The sequence below is a fragment of the Canis aureus genome, chromosome 6, assembly GCF_053574225.1.
Source record: "Canis aureus isolate CA01 chromosome 6, VMU_Caureus_v.1.0, whole genome shotgun sequence".
Classification (NCBI taxonomy): domain Eukaryota; kingdom Metazoa; phylum Chordata; class Mammalia; order Carnivora; family Canidae; genus Canis; species Canis aureus.
Window position 1 is genome coordinate 979,593 of NC_135616.1, and position 16,307 is coordinate 995,899.

Below are 16,307 nucleotides of genomic sequence, written 5' to 3' on the forward strand. Positions count from 1 at the left end.
GCTCCCTGCTCTTTGGGGCATCTGCTTCTCCCCCTTGCCTCTGCCTCTCCCCGCTGGAGTGCATTCTCTCTCTCTCTCTCTCTCTCTCTCTCTCTCTCTGTCAAATAAATAAAATCTTTAATTAAAAAAGAAAGAAATGCAGAATCCCAGACCCCACCTTCGATCTTCTGAAACCGAATGTGTGTAAACAGGCTGGCCCGCAGGAACCTGGCCTCTTTACTTCATCTCTTGGCCACGCCCCCAGAAGAAACACTTGTTCCACAAGTAGGTGAGGCGCCAGTTCCATAGAACCACTGTTGCGCTGACAATGCGTGTCACTCACTGATAGTTGCAATTTAGTTGTCTATTTTTCAATGCTGAAGTCATGAGTTTATTTTACACTGAGTTTACTCTGCAGCCCAGCAAACAGCTGAGACCTGCGGTTTGCAAACCAGGGTGCTAGCTAATGCCCTCCCTGGGTTACTCTGGGGCGGGGGCTGTGGGACAACTAGAGGACCCCAGGCGTCCTTGTTGATTTCTGAGGTCGCCTTCAGCTCTGAGGGTATCTGAACTCTCCCGTTCCCGGTGGTTGGGGACCTTAGGCTCCTGTGTGCCGAGATGTCCCCATGTCCCTTTGTGTTTCCTTGGCAAACACATCGGTGTGGCCCAGAGTCCCCAAGGCCAGCACTGCCCAGACTTGTGGGGCGGCTGAGCCTGAGGACTGCAGGTGGCCAGGGGAAATCGTTTTGTCTGGGGTCTTGTTTCTACAGGAAGGAGGTGGAGCGTGGGCCGGACCCCGAGGGGTGGGCTGGCCACAGGCATCGCAAGGGGGGTTCCCATGGCTTGGTCCTGGGGACAGCACAACAGACAGCCCAGGGAGGGGATGGCTCTCCTTGTGGGCTCTGGGTGAAGCTGTCTGTCACCAACTCTGAGGGGCGCCCAGAAGGGGAGAAGGGATGGGCTTTGTGTCACCAGGAACCCACCGCAGGAGGGCTTTCCTGAGGGAGGGAGGCTGAGGGGCACAGGGCTGTGGGAAGAGCGGGGTACACACAGTGGTGGGTGCCTTCAAAAGGAGGTGAGCCCTGCTGCCCACCCACAACCCAGACGTGCCTCCCTCTACCTGCAGAGGTGCAGTACTCCTGGGACAGGGGACAGGTCCACCAGCCCCAGTGCCTCTGAGCCCCGGAGCCCAAAGCACGCCCCCTCCAGTGCTGCACAGTTGCCCTGCAGCTGGCCTGGCATCCCAGAGCAGCCCCAAGCCCCCAAACGCCACATCAGGAAAGCAGAAACAAATCAGGAAAACAGAAATCGAGACCTTTTTTGGGACCCAGGGTGAGTTGCATACCGAGAGGCCTGAGGAAGAAGGGTCCGGTGAGGGATGAGGGGTGCCATGCGGCCTCCTTTTGGGGCCTGGGATAATGGATTCCCTAGAGAAGGGCTGGTGGCAGTGGGGGCGAAGCATCTCATCTGGTTTGCAGGTCACTGAGTCGCCCCGGGCACTGCAGGAGGACGTAATGCCTCTAATGCCTGGCTGTTCTTAAAGGGATTGGCTAAATTTACAGCTGCTAATGCCGTTTGTCACTGGGCGAGCACAAAGTCGTGCTGAGCTGGCTGGGACGGGTCCAGCCTCTCGTCTCTGGGCGCACGGGGTGCCCGGTGATGTCAGCCTGCTGCTTTCTTCCAGGTCTCTAGCCACCGGCCAGAGCAACCGTGAGCTGTCACAGCTGCACAGGCAGGCGGGGCCAAGGGCCGAGGGCCGGGGGACAGACACTTCAGAGAGCCCCTGTGGGCCGAAGCCCCTGGAGCGAGGGTCTCCTAAGGGAGCCGTGCTGCCCTGGGCCGGGAAGAGTCGCTTGGTAGGGCGTGGGCCTGGAGAGGGGAGCCTGTTCACCAGAGAACACAAGAGGTTTTGTTTCCGGCTCCTGAGGCGAGCCTGTAAAGCCGCAGCGGGGGTGGGGGTGCCCTGGGCCCCCGGGACTGGGATGTGATCCCTTCGACCAGACAGCTGTAGATGGGCCAGAGTCCCCTCTGGGCAGTGCAGGCCAAGGCGCCCCCCCAACCCCCCACCTGAAGTCCTTCCGCAGGCTCAGCCCCTCTGCACCCCTCCTCCGGCTGTGCTCACCAGGCCCGTCCCTCCTGCCTCAAGGCCCTGGGCCGCCTGCCCTTTCCAGCAAACCACAGCCTCAGCGCTTCCCCTGCTCCTGAGCTTTGCCAGTTGGTTGTCCTGCAGTCGTAGTCACCTGGCAGTGGGGTGGGGTTGGGAGGGGGGCAGGCGGGCTGTGGGGCCTGGCAGGTCCTGCACTCTGGATGGCTGCCCCTGGAAGCCTCTCTTCCGGGCCAAGCCACCCTCTCCTTTCCTCTCCCGCTTGTCCCTCCCCTCCCCATCACCATCGCTGGCGGAGGCGGGGGAGGGGGATCGTCACTCCTCTCCTGCCTCTCAGCTTAGCCAGCAGCCCAGTTGTGTGCGTGCGAAGAGGAGACCCCCTCCCCAACCCAGGCAGGAGGGAGTGCAACCAGCCCTTGAGAAAGCATCCCTGCGTTTCCCTGGCCTTCCTCGGGCCTGAGAGTTCACCCCATGCCTCTTCATTCTTTCTACCTTAAAAACAGGGCAGAGCTTGAAGATATGCACCCCAAAGAACTGAAAACAGGGACCCAGATAGTGCACACCTGTACTCACGGCAGCTCTGGTCACTGTAGCCAGAGGCAGAAACAAGCCGATATCCACGGATGGATGATGGATGAATAATACGGGGTCTCTGTGCACAATATGTTACTGTAACACAACGTATGACGTGAGATTCGGACACATGCCACACCATGAATGAATCATGAAAACGTTATCCTGAGCGAAAGAGACTGGTCACAAAAGAACCAATGTTGTTGGATTCCACTTACGTGAGGTTCCCAGAATAGAGCCAAGAAGGGAGAGCAGTGGCCGCCACGGGCTGAGATGAGGAGAATGGGAGCTGTTGGGTGGGCGCAGGGCTTCTGTTTGGGATGCTGGAAAGTTCTGGAAATACAGTGATGATGCTTGCACAATGTGGTAGAAACACTTAAGGCTGCTGAACTGTGCACTTAAGTCATGTATATTATGTTACATAGTTTATATATAGTTATATTTTATCACAATTCTTAAAAATGGGGTGTGAGTGCCTGACTGGTCTTCCAGCCTGATAGCTGAGGAGATGGATGAGGTGGACAGCACCCCCCACCCCCCGCCCCACAGCTCCCTCCTCCCTTGTTTCTGCTGAAGAGGCAAAGTGCCTCGGTTGGGACTCATTCTGGAATGTAACCAATGAGTCCAGGTGATATGTCAGCCTGGTTCTCTCTCAGAAAGCGGAGTTCCTGGATGTGCCCCAAGGACGGGCTTCCCTGGGGAGAGTGACATAGGCATGAGGGAGGGCCGGATGAGGGGCGTTATGGATCTGGTCCCCACCATGGGCAGCTGGGCTCAGTCCGCTGCGACCTGCTGAGGGAACATGAAGAACACACCTCCGTTGGCATCTGAGAGACTGAGGAGGGAGTGTTTGTCAAGGGCTGCCCCCCCCCAGGAGCCACTGGCTCCTCGTACCACCAGGGCACAGGTGCCAGGTGCTGGCATCTGCTAGCGTGCGTCAGGGGAGCCCTGGGCGGAATGCGCTTGGGGCAGCTGGGCTGACGTGCTGTCAGGCTTGTCGTGTGACACTGATGGAGCAGGAGAGGCCCCGAGATGGTGAGAGGACGCATGAGGCATCCAAGACCAGTGACCGGTGTGGGAGTCCTCTGTTTCCCTCTGGGCACCAAACGTGGGCAGTCTGGGAATGGGTCTCAGCGCCTGTCCCCATCTGCAGTGATCACTGCCCTCAGGATCCCTCACGGGGCTGCGGTGTGGCCCGGTGAGGGGCTGGCAAGAGCCTGGAGAGTCCGGCAGAGCAGGTTAGGGTTGCTGCGGCCGCAGGCAGAGCCAGGCAGTTGATCCTCCTGGAAACACTCCTGCCTGGTTCCTGCAAAGCCCTGTCCTCTGCCTATACCTGTAAAGTGTGCCAGGAGGCCCTCGATAAGATCTGAAGTCTTCGAGGAATAATGGGCATGGCCTCAGACACTGACTTTTCCTGAAAAGGCAGCTCCTTTTCAGCCCTTTCTGGACATCAGCCTTATCATCCCACCCCCCCTGAGGCCGGCCATCTGCCCAGGGCTGGGCGGTGAGCTAGGCACAGGGCCCAGCCCTCTGCAACCTGCAGCCTGCAGCCCGGTTGGGAGTAAGAAGCACACACAGCACTTGAAGAACCCACTGGGCTTTGAAAGGTTACAGAGAACAAGAAGTAGGAAATGTCCTGAGAGCCCGGGCAGGCTGCTAGGAGGTGGGATGAAGAGGCGGCGGGGTGTGGGCACACCTGGAGCTCTGCTGTGCAAGCTAGAACAACTTACCTAACCTCTCTGAACCTCAGTCTTCACTTCTAACCAGTACAATTATACCAGTCTCCTGGAGTTACTGTGAGGGGTAAGTGGGAGAAGGCAGATCAGGGGCTGGGAAGAGTTCCTGGCATATGATATGGGCTCAGGGCACATTGACCATTCCTGTTATTACAAGTTGCAGTATTCGTGCCCACGGGCCAAGGCTGGCTGGATCCTTAGCCGCTGGCCCACTCTGAAAGCAAGGGAGTGGGCTAGTCGCCAGATAGCCTCTGAGGCACTGTTCTAGTATATTCTGTGAGTGTAGGGGCTTGTAGATTTTGTAGGCAGAGGGAAGGGGAAGGTGCCTCTGGGTAAGGGGCACAGTGTGAGCAAAAGCAGAAGCAGAAAGAGCCTCACGTTAGTTTTCTACCACCTTGTAACAAAGGACTGTAAACTTAGCTGCTTAAAACAGGACCAGCTTATTACAGTTCTAAAGGTCCAAAGTCCAGCTCTATAAATCCTGACACAAACTAAAGTGTCAGCCAGGCTGAGTTCTCATTTGGAGACTGGGGGGCAAAGTCTGCTCCCAAGCTCATTGGTTGTTGGCAGAAATTGCTTGCTTATGGTTGTAGGACTGGGGTGCCCTTCTCCTTGCTGGACATCGACCAGGGATTGCTCTCAATTCATGGACACTGCCTGCTTTCTTCGCACATGCTCCTTCCTCTTCAAGCCAGCAACAGTGTGTTGACTCTTTCTTGTGCTTTGAGTCTCTGTCTCTACCCTCAAGCCCAGATTTCAAGGGCTCATGTGATTGGATGAGTCCTTCCTGGGTAGTCTCACTATCTTAAGGTCTGCTGATTGGGAATTTAATTATATTTGCAAAATCCCTCTCCAGGAGTACCTCAATTAATGTTTGATTTGTAACTGGGAGAAGGTGTAGACCCAGAACCCTCTTAGGGTTTTGCCTACACACATGGCATGTGTCCAGGACAAAGGATAGAGTAGGAAAGGGGGTCACGGGCAACCTTTGGAGCAGGAGGGGTAAGGTGGACATGGGTGGCAGGAAGGATGTAAGTCCACGCTAGGCCTTGGATGGCAGGTGGAGGAAGGGGCGCAGGACATCCCCACCTTCACCTCCAACTATGGCCCCACACCACGAGGCATGCTTCTCCCAATCTGGGCTGACTCCCTGTGGACCCACTGCCTCCCTAGCCTCCACACCTGGCCTCTGATGAGGGCACCCAGGCCTGAAACTTTCACTCCTCCCTCTGGATCAGGTGGACAAACCTCTGAGCCCCAAGGCTGCTGAGCTCAGGAACCCAGAGCGAGCCCTGCACGGTCCCTCTGTAGCTAGCCTGCGGTCCAGTGGAGGCTGGGCCCTATGCAGCCTCCAAAATGCAAACACTGAGCCAGAAAATCAGTTGAGAAATGTGTGTGTCCACCCGGGCAGTTCCTCCCCATCACCAGTACCAACCTTTGAAAAGTCCGGTGATGGTCTGGGGGAGTCCACACTCATGGTCTCAGCAGCGTTTCTGGAACCCGGTGGGCCATTCCTTGCCCTGTTTTGGATCCGTTCTAGTTGAAAACTCAACAAACCCTTGATAGTTGGCGAATGACTATGTTCCAATAAAAGTTCTCAGTAATCCAAGGTACTGAAATTCAAATGTTCCTTTAAATGTACAAAGACCTTGCCTTTATAATCAAAGTCGCTTTCTAGATGCACGCAATCCCTGTGGTCCCAGAGTCCTGTGCGCTACTCGGGTCTTCCTTGCATGTCTCCCGGTGGTAGTTTGGTAGGAGACGACTCTACCAGTTGCGATGATGAAACCACATGCAGGCTGTGCTTCCTCCAGCTGAATACACTCCCCCACAGAAAATACCAATTTTCAGACAATGAAAGGGACACCAGATAAGCCTTAAGACCCCTTCCTGTCTGGCGTAGAGCCTGTGGGAAGGGACCTAGAGGTGAGAAAGATTGCAGTTCCTCCCACTTCTAGGTGGAGTCAGATGGGAGCTTTGGGGGACAGGAGTGAGCAGTGGGGGTGTCCTTGCAGGCCTGGGCTCCTGCCGCGGCTGGACTGACCCTGCCTGGTCCGGGAGGGAGTTCAGTTCTGTGGGTGGACGTCAACAGCTATCCCTGGAATGCCCGGCCACCACAGGGAGAGGGCCCGAGGGCTAGTGAGAGAGTCGTGCCCCTGTGGAGGGTGGCCAGACAGTGTCCACGGCTGGCCCCTGCTCTCCACACCACCAGCAGGCCCACCATGTCCATTCATTAAAAACCCGCCTCGTCATCCTCACAGACTGAGCGTAGTGTGTCCTGGTGAGTTGCATCCTAACAAGGCTGCCAAGGTGGGTTTACACAGTTAAGGCCCATAGGCCTCACCTAATGTAGGGGATCACGTGGTGTCCCAAGAAAAAGCATCTCTCTAGGAGGAGATATTTTCTTGCAGGCCCCAGGCCCTGTAGAGGGTTTGTGTCTGGGGGACCCTTGTACGTCCCAATGTTTGGCTCAGAGACATCAGCACTTGTGGCCTGTTTCATTCTGCTTTGTGGTAGGTTTGGCCAACTCCAGGCCAGGGTGTGTGGCTTGGCTGGTAGGCAGGGTCTGTCTCCTGCCCCATCCCGGGTGGTGGGGTCCAGGTATGGACTAATGCCCCATGTCTCACATGCTACTGCGTCGGCCAGTTAGGCAAGTGACCTGCCCTTGCTGGGCCTCAGTTTCCCTCCACACTCAGGGGGAATTGCAGTACATTGTTCACACAAGGCAAGCTGGCTCCACCCTGACTGCTCAGGGGGTGGTGGGAGGCCAAGATGCCAGGACGGAGGAGAGAAGGTTCTGGGAGCAGGGAGTGGTCCTGCAGTGGGGTGCCGTGCAGGCCCCCCATCCCCCGCCTCTCACCGCCCGCCATTCTGTCTCTGCAGCCCCCACGCCGCCCCTGAGCTGGAGGGATGGAGAACTCATCTGCCGCGTCGGCCTCGTCTGAGGCTGGGAACAGCCGCTCCCAGGAGATCGAGGAGCTGGAGCGCTTCATCGACAGCTATGTGCTGGAGTACCAGGTGCAGGGGCTGCTGGCTGACAAGACGGAGGGAGACGGCGAGAGCGAGCAGACGCAGTCCCACATCTCCCAGGTGAGCACCCGCAGGGCCTGGCCGGGTGCGGGGCCTCGGGGACTCATGTGCAGGGAACTGGGGGCCCCAAACCTGGCGAGCTTCTCGTGGCCTGGCCCTTGATTGCTGAGGCTTGAGTGGCCTCGGGCGGGAAGGCCCTCTGCTCCGACTTCCATCCCACCCCCACAGCTGCTGGCCCTCTCAGACTCACAATTCCTTGGCGCACATTCATGGAGAGCCTGCTGTGTGCAAAGCACTCTCCCTGGCCTCCACATGCTTGTGCTCTGGCTGAGATCTGGAGATGGTTGCCTATTCAAAAGGCATGTCACAAGAGGCTCTCACATGGGAACACTTTCTCTGATTTCAGTTACAGGCCGTGTTGGCAGCTCTGGGGGGCTCTGGACACCTCCCCGGTTAGGAACCCAAGGACATTCTGACCAGCACAGCGGGTCCATGTCATCTGCTCCTGGGCTAGTGTGGCAGCCCTGACCTTGGGTGGCACGTGGACTTGGCTGACTGTGGGCCAAGATTTGGAAATCTCAAGTTCTTGAGAGTAGAGTGTGAGCCATTCAGGGTAGTGGTGTCATTGCCTGCATCTTCCCTTAACACCGTAAATCCTTGGGAGATGCTGGTTCAAGGGTAGGCTCCAGATTTGCTTCTTGCTGTCTGTGTGACTTCAGGCAAGCCCCTCAACTTCTCTGAGCCTCGGTTTTCTTACCCTGCGAATGGGGATGAGCCCGCTGCCTTGGGAATGTTGGAAGGTCAAAGGTCCTACAAGCCCCAGAGCTGCAGAGAAGCAGGGTGTTTCCTGCACGAGACCCGGGACGCGTTCCTTCTCCTGGTCAGGATCTGGGTCTTGGGTGTTTACCTCTTTACTTGTGGTCCTACCTCAAGCCGGGTCTCCTCCGACACATAGAGGGGGAGCCCTCTGGGTACCCTGCTTTGAGAAAAGACCCAGCTGGCTCCCTGTCTCGGTGGGCAGAAGACCCTCCCACCATTTAGAAAGCCAGAGTAAACCTGGAACACAGGACCAGGGGTCAACGTGGGACATTTGGAGGCTATGGTGGTCAAGGAGGAGGAAAATTGGCCTCAAGAGAAAAGTAGAGACATATGTGATGCTTTCTTTTGTGTCCTTGAAGTTCTAAATCATGATCAGCATAAGCTTATAATGTATCCATTATTTGCTCTACAAGTGTGTGTTGAGCACCTACCCTGTGCCTGACACCATTCTAGGGCTGGGAACCTGGGAGTGAGCAAAAGACACATAAAGCTTTGCCCTCGTGGGATGTACATTGTAGGGGTGTGTGAGAATTGCTGCGGAAAATATTGAATTATGACAATGAAATAGGGAATAAGGAGGGTCAGGAGGGGTTTGCAGTTTTAAGTAGGGTATCGGGGAAGATGCCATCGAAGTAGGTGAGGGGTGAGCTGTGCACATATCCTGGGCAAGCGCCCAGCTGGACGAGTATTCCAGGGGCAGCAAGGCGGCCACAGTGCAGAGCAAAAGCGGGATGAGAAAGGGAGCAAAGGGGGTCACATTGATAAGATGCGCTGGCGCTGAGCCCCGGGGGTCTAGCAGCACTGAGGAAGCAGGGGTGGGAGGAGGAACCAGCAAGAGACCAGGGTTTGTTCAAGGAGATGGGAGGCCGGTTGGCGTGTCAACGGCGGTGGCTGGGTCATGGAAGAGGAAGACTGAGAATGACCTGACCGAGCTATGGGTGCTCATGGGGACCCTGACTAGAGAGGTGATTATCAAGAAGTAGGGGTTAAGGGATCCCTGGGTGGCTCAGCGATTTAGCGTCTGCCTTTGGTCCAGGGCACGATCCTGGAGTCCCGGGATCGGGTCCCACATCGGGCTCCCGGCATGGATCCTGCTTCTCCCTCCTCCTGTGTCTCTGCCTCTCTCTCTCTCTCTCTCTCTCTCTCTCTCTCTATGTCTATCATAAATAAATAAATCTTAAAAAAAAAGTAGGGGTTAAGGAAATGGGTTAGAGATGGGGAGGGTAGTTGTGCATGTTGTGCATCAATGGAGTGGTGCAGGGACGGGGGGAGGCTCGATGAGCAACCGCCTTGAGTAGATGAGAAGGCTTGGCCTTGGCTCAGGTCCCCAACGGCTCACCCACAAACACAGAGGGGGCTTCTGGGTTTGTAGCCGTGCATCTAGGATGATACCTTATTGTGCAATGTAGGTGTGAGTTTCTCCAGCCACTTTCAGCCATAATGGTGCAGGTGCAGATGCAGAGCTACAGAACTGAATTTAACTGGGCCTGAGGTTTCTCTCAGTGATACACTAGAGGGAGAGGGAGGAGGGGAGAGGGGAGGGAGGGAGGGAGTCGGGACAGTGACATTCCCTGCCACTGAGCCAGGTCAGTACAGGGGTGAGGACCCAAGGCGATGATGGATACTGAAGGCTGGTGGGTCAGTGGACTTAAGGGTTCTAGGGAGTCGGTGAGTTGCTGGAGTCCTGGCACCAGAAGGAGTGAGAAGGAAAGGGGAGTGTCCAGGAGTGGGCATTTGAAATCCAGGGCAGAGGGTGCAGCAGATGGCAGTGAAAGGCTGGGCTTGAGTGTGGAGGTCCTGGACAGAGGAGGGATCCAGAGGAGAGGGGCAGTGGAGCTGGTTGTCAGGGTACAGGACCAGCATTACTGACGCGGACATCACCAAGAATGGAAAGGCAGGTGCCCGAAAAGGTGGCAGCAATTCGGGAGAAGAGTTTTCAAGGAGTAGGGACTGAGGCAGGCGTGGGTGACTGAGGAGTCTACAGGTGACTGCAAGGACGGGGTGCCTTGTCGGATGAGGTGTTAATTGAGCCACCTTCATTGTACAGCTAACGATAGCATCACCTGCAGTGGCAGGGCAAGGGCGGCCAGGCTAGCCTGGAAAACCCCCGAGGGCAGTGCACCTCTCTGGGTCATGTAGGGCAGGGAGGGGAGTAATTAGGCACTCCAACTCTTGCATACTCCCATAAGCATCCTGGAGTGGACTTCCCCAGGAGCAGGCCCCGTGGACTGGGCACACTGTGTGGACCCAACTGGCCTCCAGCAGGGTGTCCTTTGGAGGCTCCTCCGTGTGAAGTAGGTAGGTTCCTACTGTAGGAGTGTCCAAGGACCAGAGGAATACCTTACAAATGGTAGAATTTCTGTTCCCAGAGCAGCCACCAGGGAGATAATTCTGGAAAAAGGGGGCCCTCCTGGTGTCTCTGACCTCCCTGCAGGGATGACTGTGCTCTCGACATGCAGAGCAGAGAGAGACGTGCCCTGACTCTGGGCCCTGCCCTTCTGGCTCCTGCTCCTGGAATCGGTCGGGCCCGACCACGCTTGAATGTCCACATTTGCAGGGGCTTTCAAACAGTTGTTTGTTGTGAGGCAGTGTGGAAAACATGGCTACTTGTGACATTGGATGCATTCCTTAAACTCTCTGTGTCCTCCGATGTTCCCTGGAAGAACGCAAACACCTGGCAGGGTCCTGGGCTCTGCTGGCTAAGGAGCAACATTTTAATCCCACGGCCACCAAACCCGCTACCAGACGCCCACAAACACAGCTGAGGTGCAGACTCCAGAGGAGGGGCCAGCTGTGGACAGCTCTAAGTAAGGCTGGGGTTAGATGTGTTTATAGAGCAGTCTTTTAGAAAAAAATAAACTCTCTGTTGACATAGCTTTATGGGAAGTCTTTCTGCTAGAGCACTTTTGCTTGTTTTTATTTAACCTGATGACTATTTTAAATAGAAGCCAAAAACCAAAAAAAAAAAAAAAAACCCTCAGAGAATGTCCCCATCTGTCTGTCTGCGGTGGTGTTTTGATGTTCCTGGGAGAGGAAAATTGTTAAGAATCTTGGAAAGAGAAAACTTGAGAAAGTGGAGGATAATGTTGCTTTTCAGTTGCTGAGATCATTTTTTTAGGATCTGAGAGATGATGGTTGACTCTTAGAAGAAAATGCCTCATGATGATTGTGCAGTTGTGCTCTCCTTTGCCCCTCCATTAGCAACAACTAGGAAGAAAGATGGATGGTTAGATGGATGGATGGAAAGAGATAACTGGATGGATGGATGGATGATAGGGCGAGCCAGTGAGTTTCCTCTTCTTTAGATGAGTGACCAAGAACATATATGCTCTGTTTTACAACACTTTTGGGATATCATATTTAAATTTATACCCCCCCCCCGACTCCCACACATACATTTCAGGAGTGCCTGCCCTCCAGTGGATTCCAAGTCCATAAAGGCACATCCTGAAAGTTGTCCTCACTCTGTCTTTGGGAGAAGGGAGGATTATAGCCCTATACTATAGGAGAGAAGACTGCTGGAGTACAGAGTTGGGAGGTGCTTGGTGGTGGCTGAGCTGGGCCCCAGTCCTTCCCTACCCACCTCTGGTTCCCTGTTGGTGCAGGCCATCACTAACAGGCTGTTGGGTGATTAAGATACATCTCTCCCTATGGAATGAGATTTAGGACTCCAAATCTCATTGACAATTAGCCTTTTGTAGAAGAGATTGGGGTGTTACTAAGTAGGAAAGGTTGGCCCTTACTGATGTTAGTGGATGGTCTGGTGGATCATGATAAGGCTTCAAAGCAGTGTTCACAACTCTGGCTGCATACTGGAATCACTTGGGGGGCTCAGACAAACACTGATGCACAAGCCTCCCGCAAAGTTCAGCTGAATGGGGAGGGGCTCGGGGGCTGGCCTTCTTATAAGCCCCCACCTGACTGCTGCTCCACTGAGCCTAATAGCCATGACCTCTGGTGAGGCATGTCTGTCTCCTTCCACCACCCCCCATGGCCACCTGCCTTGAGCTCCACTGTTGGATGGATAGAATGTAGGGACATTGTAAAGAGCAGATACATTTAATAAAAATATTTTTCCCCATAAATTCTTGTTATTACGTCAAATGAAGCTCCAGTGAGGGTGAAAATAACTTCCTCTGGTCCTTTTCGGTGTTGTCAGGCACTCGGAGCTCCTAGGTTTTGTCTAAGATGCAAAGGGTCCTTACCAAGAGCCGTGCAGCCATGCAGATGTAAAGAGTGGGGTGCAAGTCTTCAGACTGGCATGACTTCTCTCACTCACGGTGTTTTCCTTCTCTTCTCTTCATGTTTTTCCTTCGTGCTGCCTTCCCTGTTCACTGTTCCCTCACCCCCCCTACTATCCTATTCCTTCATTTCTTCCTGCCCTTTGAACCCTCTCCCCTGCTGTCTTCACTCGTAGGAGGAAGCGCTCAATGGTGGACCACCCATGAAAGGCTTAACTGAAGAAGTGAGTTTAAGGGGAACTGTGGGATGGTTGCACATGGGGGACTCATTTTATTAAAGATGCGATTTATTTTTAATTACACAAGTACTCCATGCGTACATTTTACAGTACACGAGAATTCTAACATTAGCGATAAATTCTCCCTTAGTTGCTGCCTCATGGATTGGGGAGTTACCTTCATCTCGTTTTTTAATGCGTTTTATCAACATATACATTACATAGGACTTATAGAAATACATTATTTCAAGATCATAAATCATAGTCAGTGAATATATCATCCAATAACCTACATCTTTCACCTTGCTGTGTGCCCTAGGGATTCTTCGAGCCTTGGACACCCACTGTGTTCTGTTTAATGGTTTCACAGTGGTCCACAGCACAGAGGTCCCATAGTTTAATACTCACCTGCTGAGGAGGATTCAGGGATCGTCTAAATTTTCCCCTGGAAACGTAAGATACTTCGATGAGTGTTATTGAACATGCCTCCTCCTGCCCATATAAAAGTGTTTATTTAAGTAGATGCTGAGAAGTAGAATCAGTTTTAATAGCAATTGCCAAGCTGTTCTCTAAAATGTTTCGTCATTCACACCACCACTGGTGCATTGGGACCGATCATCTCTTGGGATCTTACTTTGCATTTTCTTGATGCCCGGGTGAAGGTGCGTTCTTTTTAATCTGATTACCGGTAATTTTTTTAATGAGTTAAAATTTTATTTTACTTTTAAAACAACTGGAAAAAGGGAGGTAAACAGGCAACAAAGGGAGAAAGTTGCCATAATTCATGACAAAAACTAATGTCATTTCTGGGTAATATGTTTTCTTTCTATGCCTTTTACAAAGTTGAATGTCTCACAGGCGTGTAATTTCTAACTTCCTTGTAAATTTATTTAGTGTGATCTCCTAGACATTGTTAGGTGGTTTTGGGCATCAAGTACAATTGTTTAAATCTGCCCGTTTTCTGCCAATCGCTGTTGGTTAAAGAGTGAAGTATAGTCAGAGCTAATATTTTGTTCATTCAAGACCTATTCTAGGCTCTAGGGATAAACTCAAGAACAGAATGGACCATAATCCCTTCCAGCCACTCCCCCAGTCCTTCTTTGTAAGTGGAGAAAGTCAGAGGACAGACCAGGAAGGAAACAGGGTGTGTTATACAGCTGAGTGGGACAGGAGACGAGGTAGTGCCAGGCTGTCCTGGGTGGCTTCCTGACTTTTGAGCAAAGACTTGAAGGCGAGAGAATGAGGCCACGTGGGAACCAGTGAGCAGGCAAAGGGAATGTCGAGGCCTGGCTCTGGTGTGGGAGTGTCCCCTGCTTCGAGGAACAGCTTGGGCCAGTCTGGCTGGAGCAAATGGAGCAAGGGGAGCGTGTCGTGGTTGAGCCAGACCTGTAGGGCTTTCACCTCCCCAGTGAGGTCTCTGGCCTTTCCCCTAGTGAGATGGGGTGATGCTAAAGTGTTTTGAGTAGAGGACGGGCATGATGTGATTGGTGAAATAGGATCACTCAGGATGCAGTGTGGAGAAGAGGTGATGGCAAAGAGCTGGCAGTGGAGAGTGCTCAGGAAAGAAAGCACGGAGACCAGGAGGCCATTCAGCTGGTCCAGGCAAGAGGCCATGGTGGCTCGAGCAGTGGGATCACCATGTGGGTGGTAAGAAGTGGTCAGGTTCCGGTTATACCTGAAAGGTACAAATAGGGGCGCCTGGAGGGCTCAACCGTGGAGCGTCTGCCTTCGGCCCAGGGCGTGATCCTGGAGACCCAAGATCGAGTCCCACGTCGGGCTCCCTGCATGGAGCCTGATTCTCCCTCTGCCTCTCTCTCTGTGTCTTTCAGGAATAAATAAATAAAATCTTAAAAAAAAAAAAAAGGTACAAATCACATGATTTTCTGATGAATGGATTTTAGCCTGAGTAAATAGAGGCATAGACTTGGCAGAAATGAGATACGTAGGAGGCCCTGAAAGAGTAGCTTTGGGGAGCAAAGGTCAAGCGCTCAGTTTTGGAACGTGGAAGGTCACGATAGTGTTAACGTCTCGGTGGAGATGCTGATCAAGCAGGTAGATGCGCAAAGGTGGCGTTGAGAGGACAGGAGTGACCTGGAGACTCATGTGTGTCCATAGTGGCATGTGGATGGCCTTGTTAGCCCAGGAATGAGGAGCTTGGTGAAGAGGGCCCGATATTGAGCCCTGCGAGGCTGAGGAGATGAGCAGGAGCCGACAAAGCACCGAAGTGTGTCCACGTTGACTCATGTGCTCCTCACTAAACTCTGTGAAGGTGCAGTTATTGTTGCCAGCTCACGGGGTGGGGGGGGGAACTAAGGCACAGAGAGGTTGAATAAGCTGCCCAAGGGTCACACTGCAAGCACGTGGCCAATCTGCGGTCTGAACCAGGTGGTCTTACTCCAGGAGCCAGACACGTACCCTTTGTGCTGTTGGTAGTGTCTGTCAATTATTATAGGTTGGGGAGGTGGAGTCTTAGGGATAAAGTGGCTCGTCCAAGGTCATAGAGTAAGTGATAGGGTGGGAATAGGAGCTCAAGATTCACTGCTTCAGGAACTCAAGCTCCTAATCACTACATTAAACTGCCTCTAGAACTGGGAGGTTTTGGTTTTTGTTTTTTGTTTTTTGTTTTTTTTAAGATAGGAGCAAAAAGCCTTTTGTCCTCTCAAACCTCAGCGTTTGGGCAGCGTCTCCTGCCCCTCGCACACAAGGCTTTCCTGGAGCACCATGCAGAGGGACAGTGGGCTGCCAGCCAGGCTCTGCTCCCACCTCCCCTTCTTGTTTCTCCTCTCCTGCTCAGTGAGCCCGTGTGCCCAGTGTAAAGGAATCTGTTCCTGAAGTTGAGAAACCCAGTGTTGAGGCTGGCAGGAGCTCCTGGCTGCCGTGTGCCTCAGCTCCACGAGGCCCTGAGGAAGCCACGTCCCCTTCCTGGGTCTTGCGAGAAAGCAGTGGCTTCCACTTGACCCTCACACTGCTCCCTGGGTTGTCTGGCCGCCTAGTTGATTCGGAAGTCCTGGATGGATAAGATGACTTTTTAAAGGATTCTTCACGTTGAAATAAATTCAGATGTAAATACGAATGGCAATAATAGTACAAAGAATCCCTGCATATCCTTTACCCAGAGTATCCAGTTTAATAGTCGGATAAAATATTTTACCACCTTTGTTTTCCAGCTCTCCCTTCTTTTAGAATGCTAGAGAGAAAGATTCTATCAAGAGATGTTTTGATGTGAGAGTAAAGTTGCAGACTCCCCTTTATTCCTAAATATTTCAGTGTGTATTTTCTAAGAACCAGGACATTCTCTTACTGAGTCACAGAATAGGAAATAAACATTGAAACAATATTATTTAATCTATGGACTTGATATGTCACCAGTTTTTCCAATAATAACCTTTATACCAAAAAAAAAAAAGCTATGTTCCTCAAGAGTTAAACATAGAATTACCACGTGATCCAGCAATTCTACTTCTAGATATACATCCCAAATAATTAAAAGCAAGTACGTAAACAGATATTTCTACACCCATATTCGTAGCAGCATTATTCACAGTAGTCAAAAGGAGGAAACAACCCAAGTGTCCATCAGTAGACAACTAGAAAAATCAAATGTGGT

General features: G+C 52.9%; 1 protein-coding gene across 7 annotated transcripts in view; it reads left to right on the forward strand.

Annotated features, from left to right (window-relative positions):
- The window catches only part of CTIF (cap binding complex dependent translation initiation factor), a 282,695-nt gene that overhangs the window by 64,045 nt on the left and 202,343 nt on the right, over positions 1 to 16,307 (forward strand). For 4 of the 7 annotated variants that reach the window (XM_077899773.1, XM_077899775.1, XM_077899779.1 and 1 more), the window contains exons 2-3: positions 7,276 to 7,482; positions 12,659 to 12,706. In XM_077899773.1, coding sequence (XP_077755899.1) covers positions 7,303 to 7,482; positions 12,659 to 12,706 — 228 coding nt within the window. In that variant the 5' untranslated portion in view covers positions 7,276 to 7,302. The remainder of the gene's footprint in view (positions 1 to 7,275; positions 7,483 to 12,658; positions 12,707 to 16,307) is intronic. The other 3 variants (XM_077899776.1, XM_077899777.1, XM_077899780.1) reach the window with 1 other exon arrangement.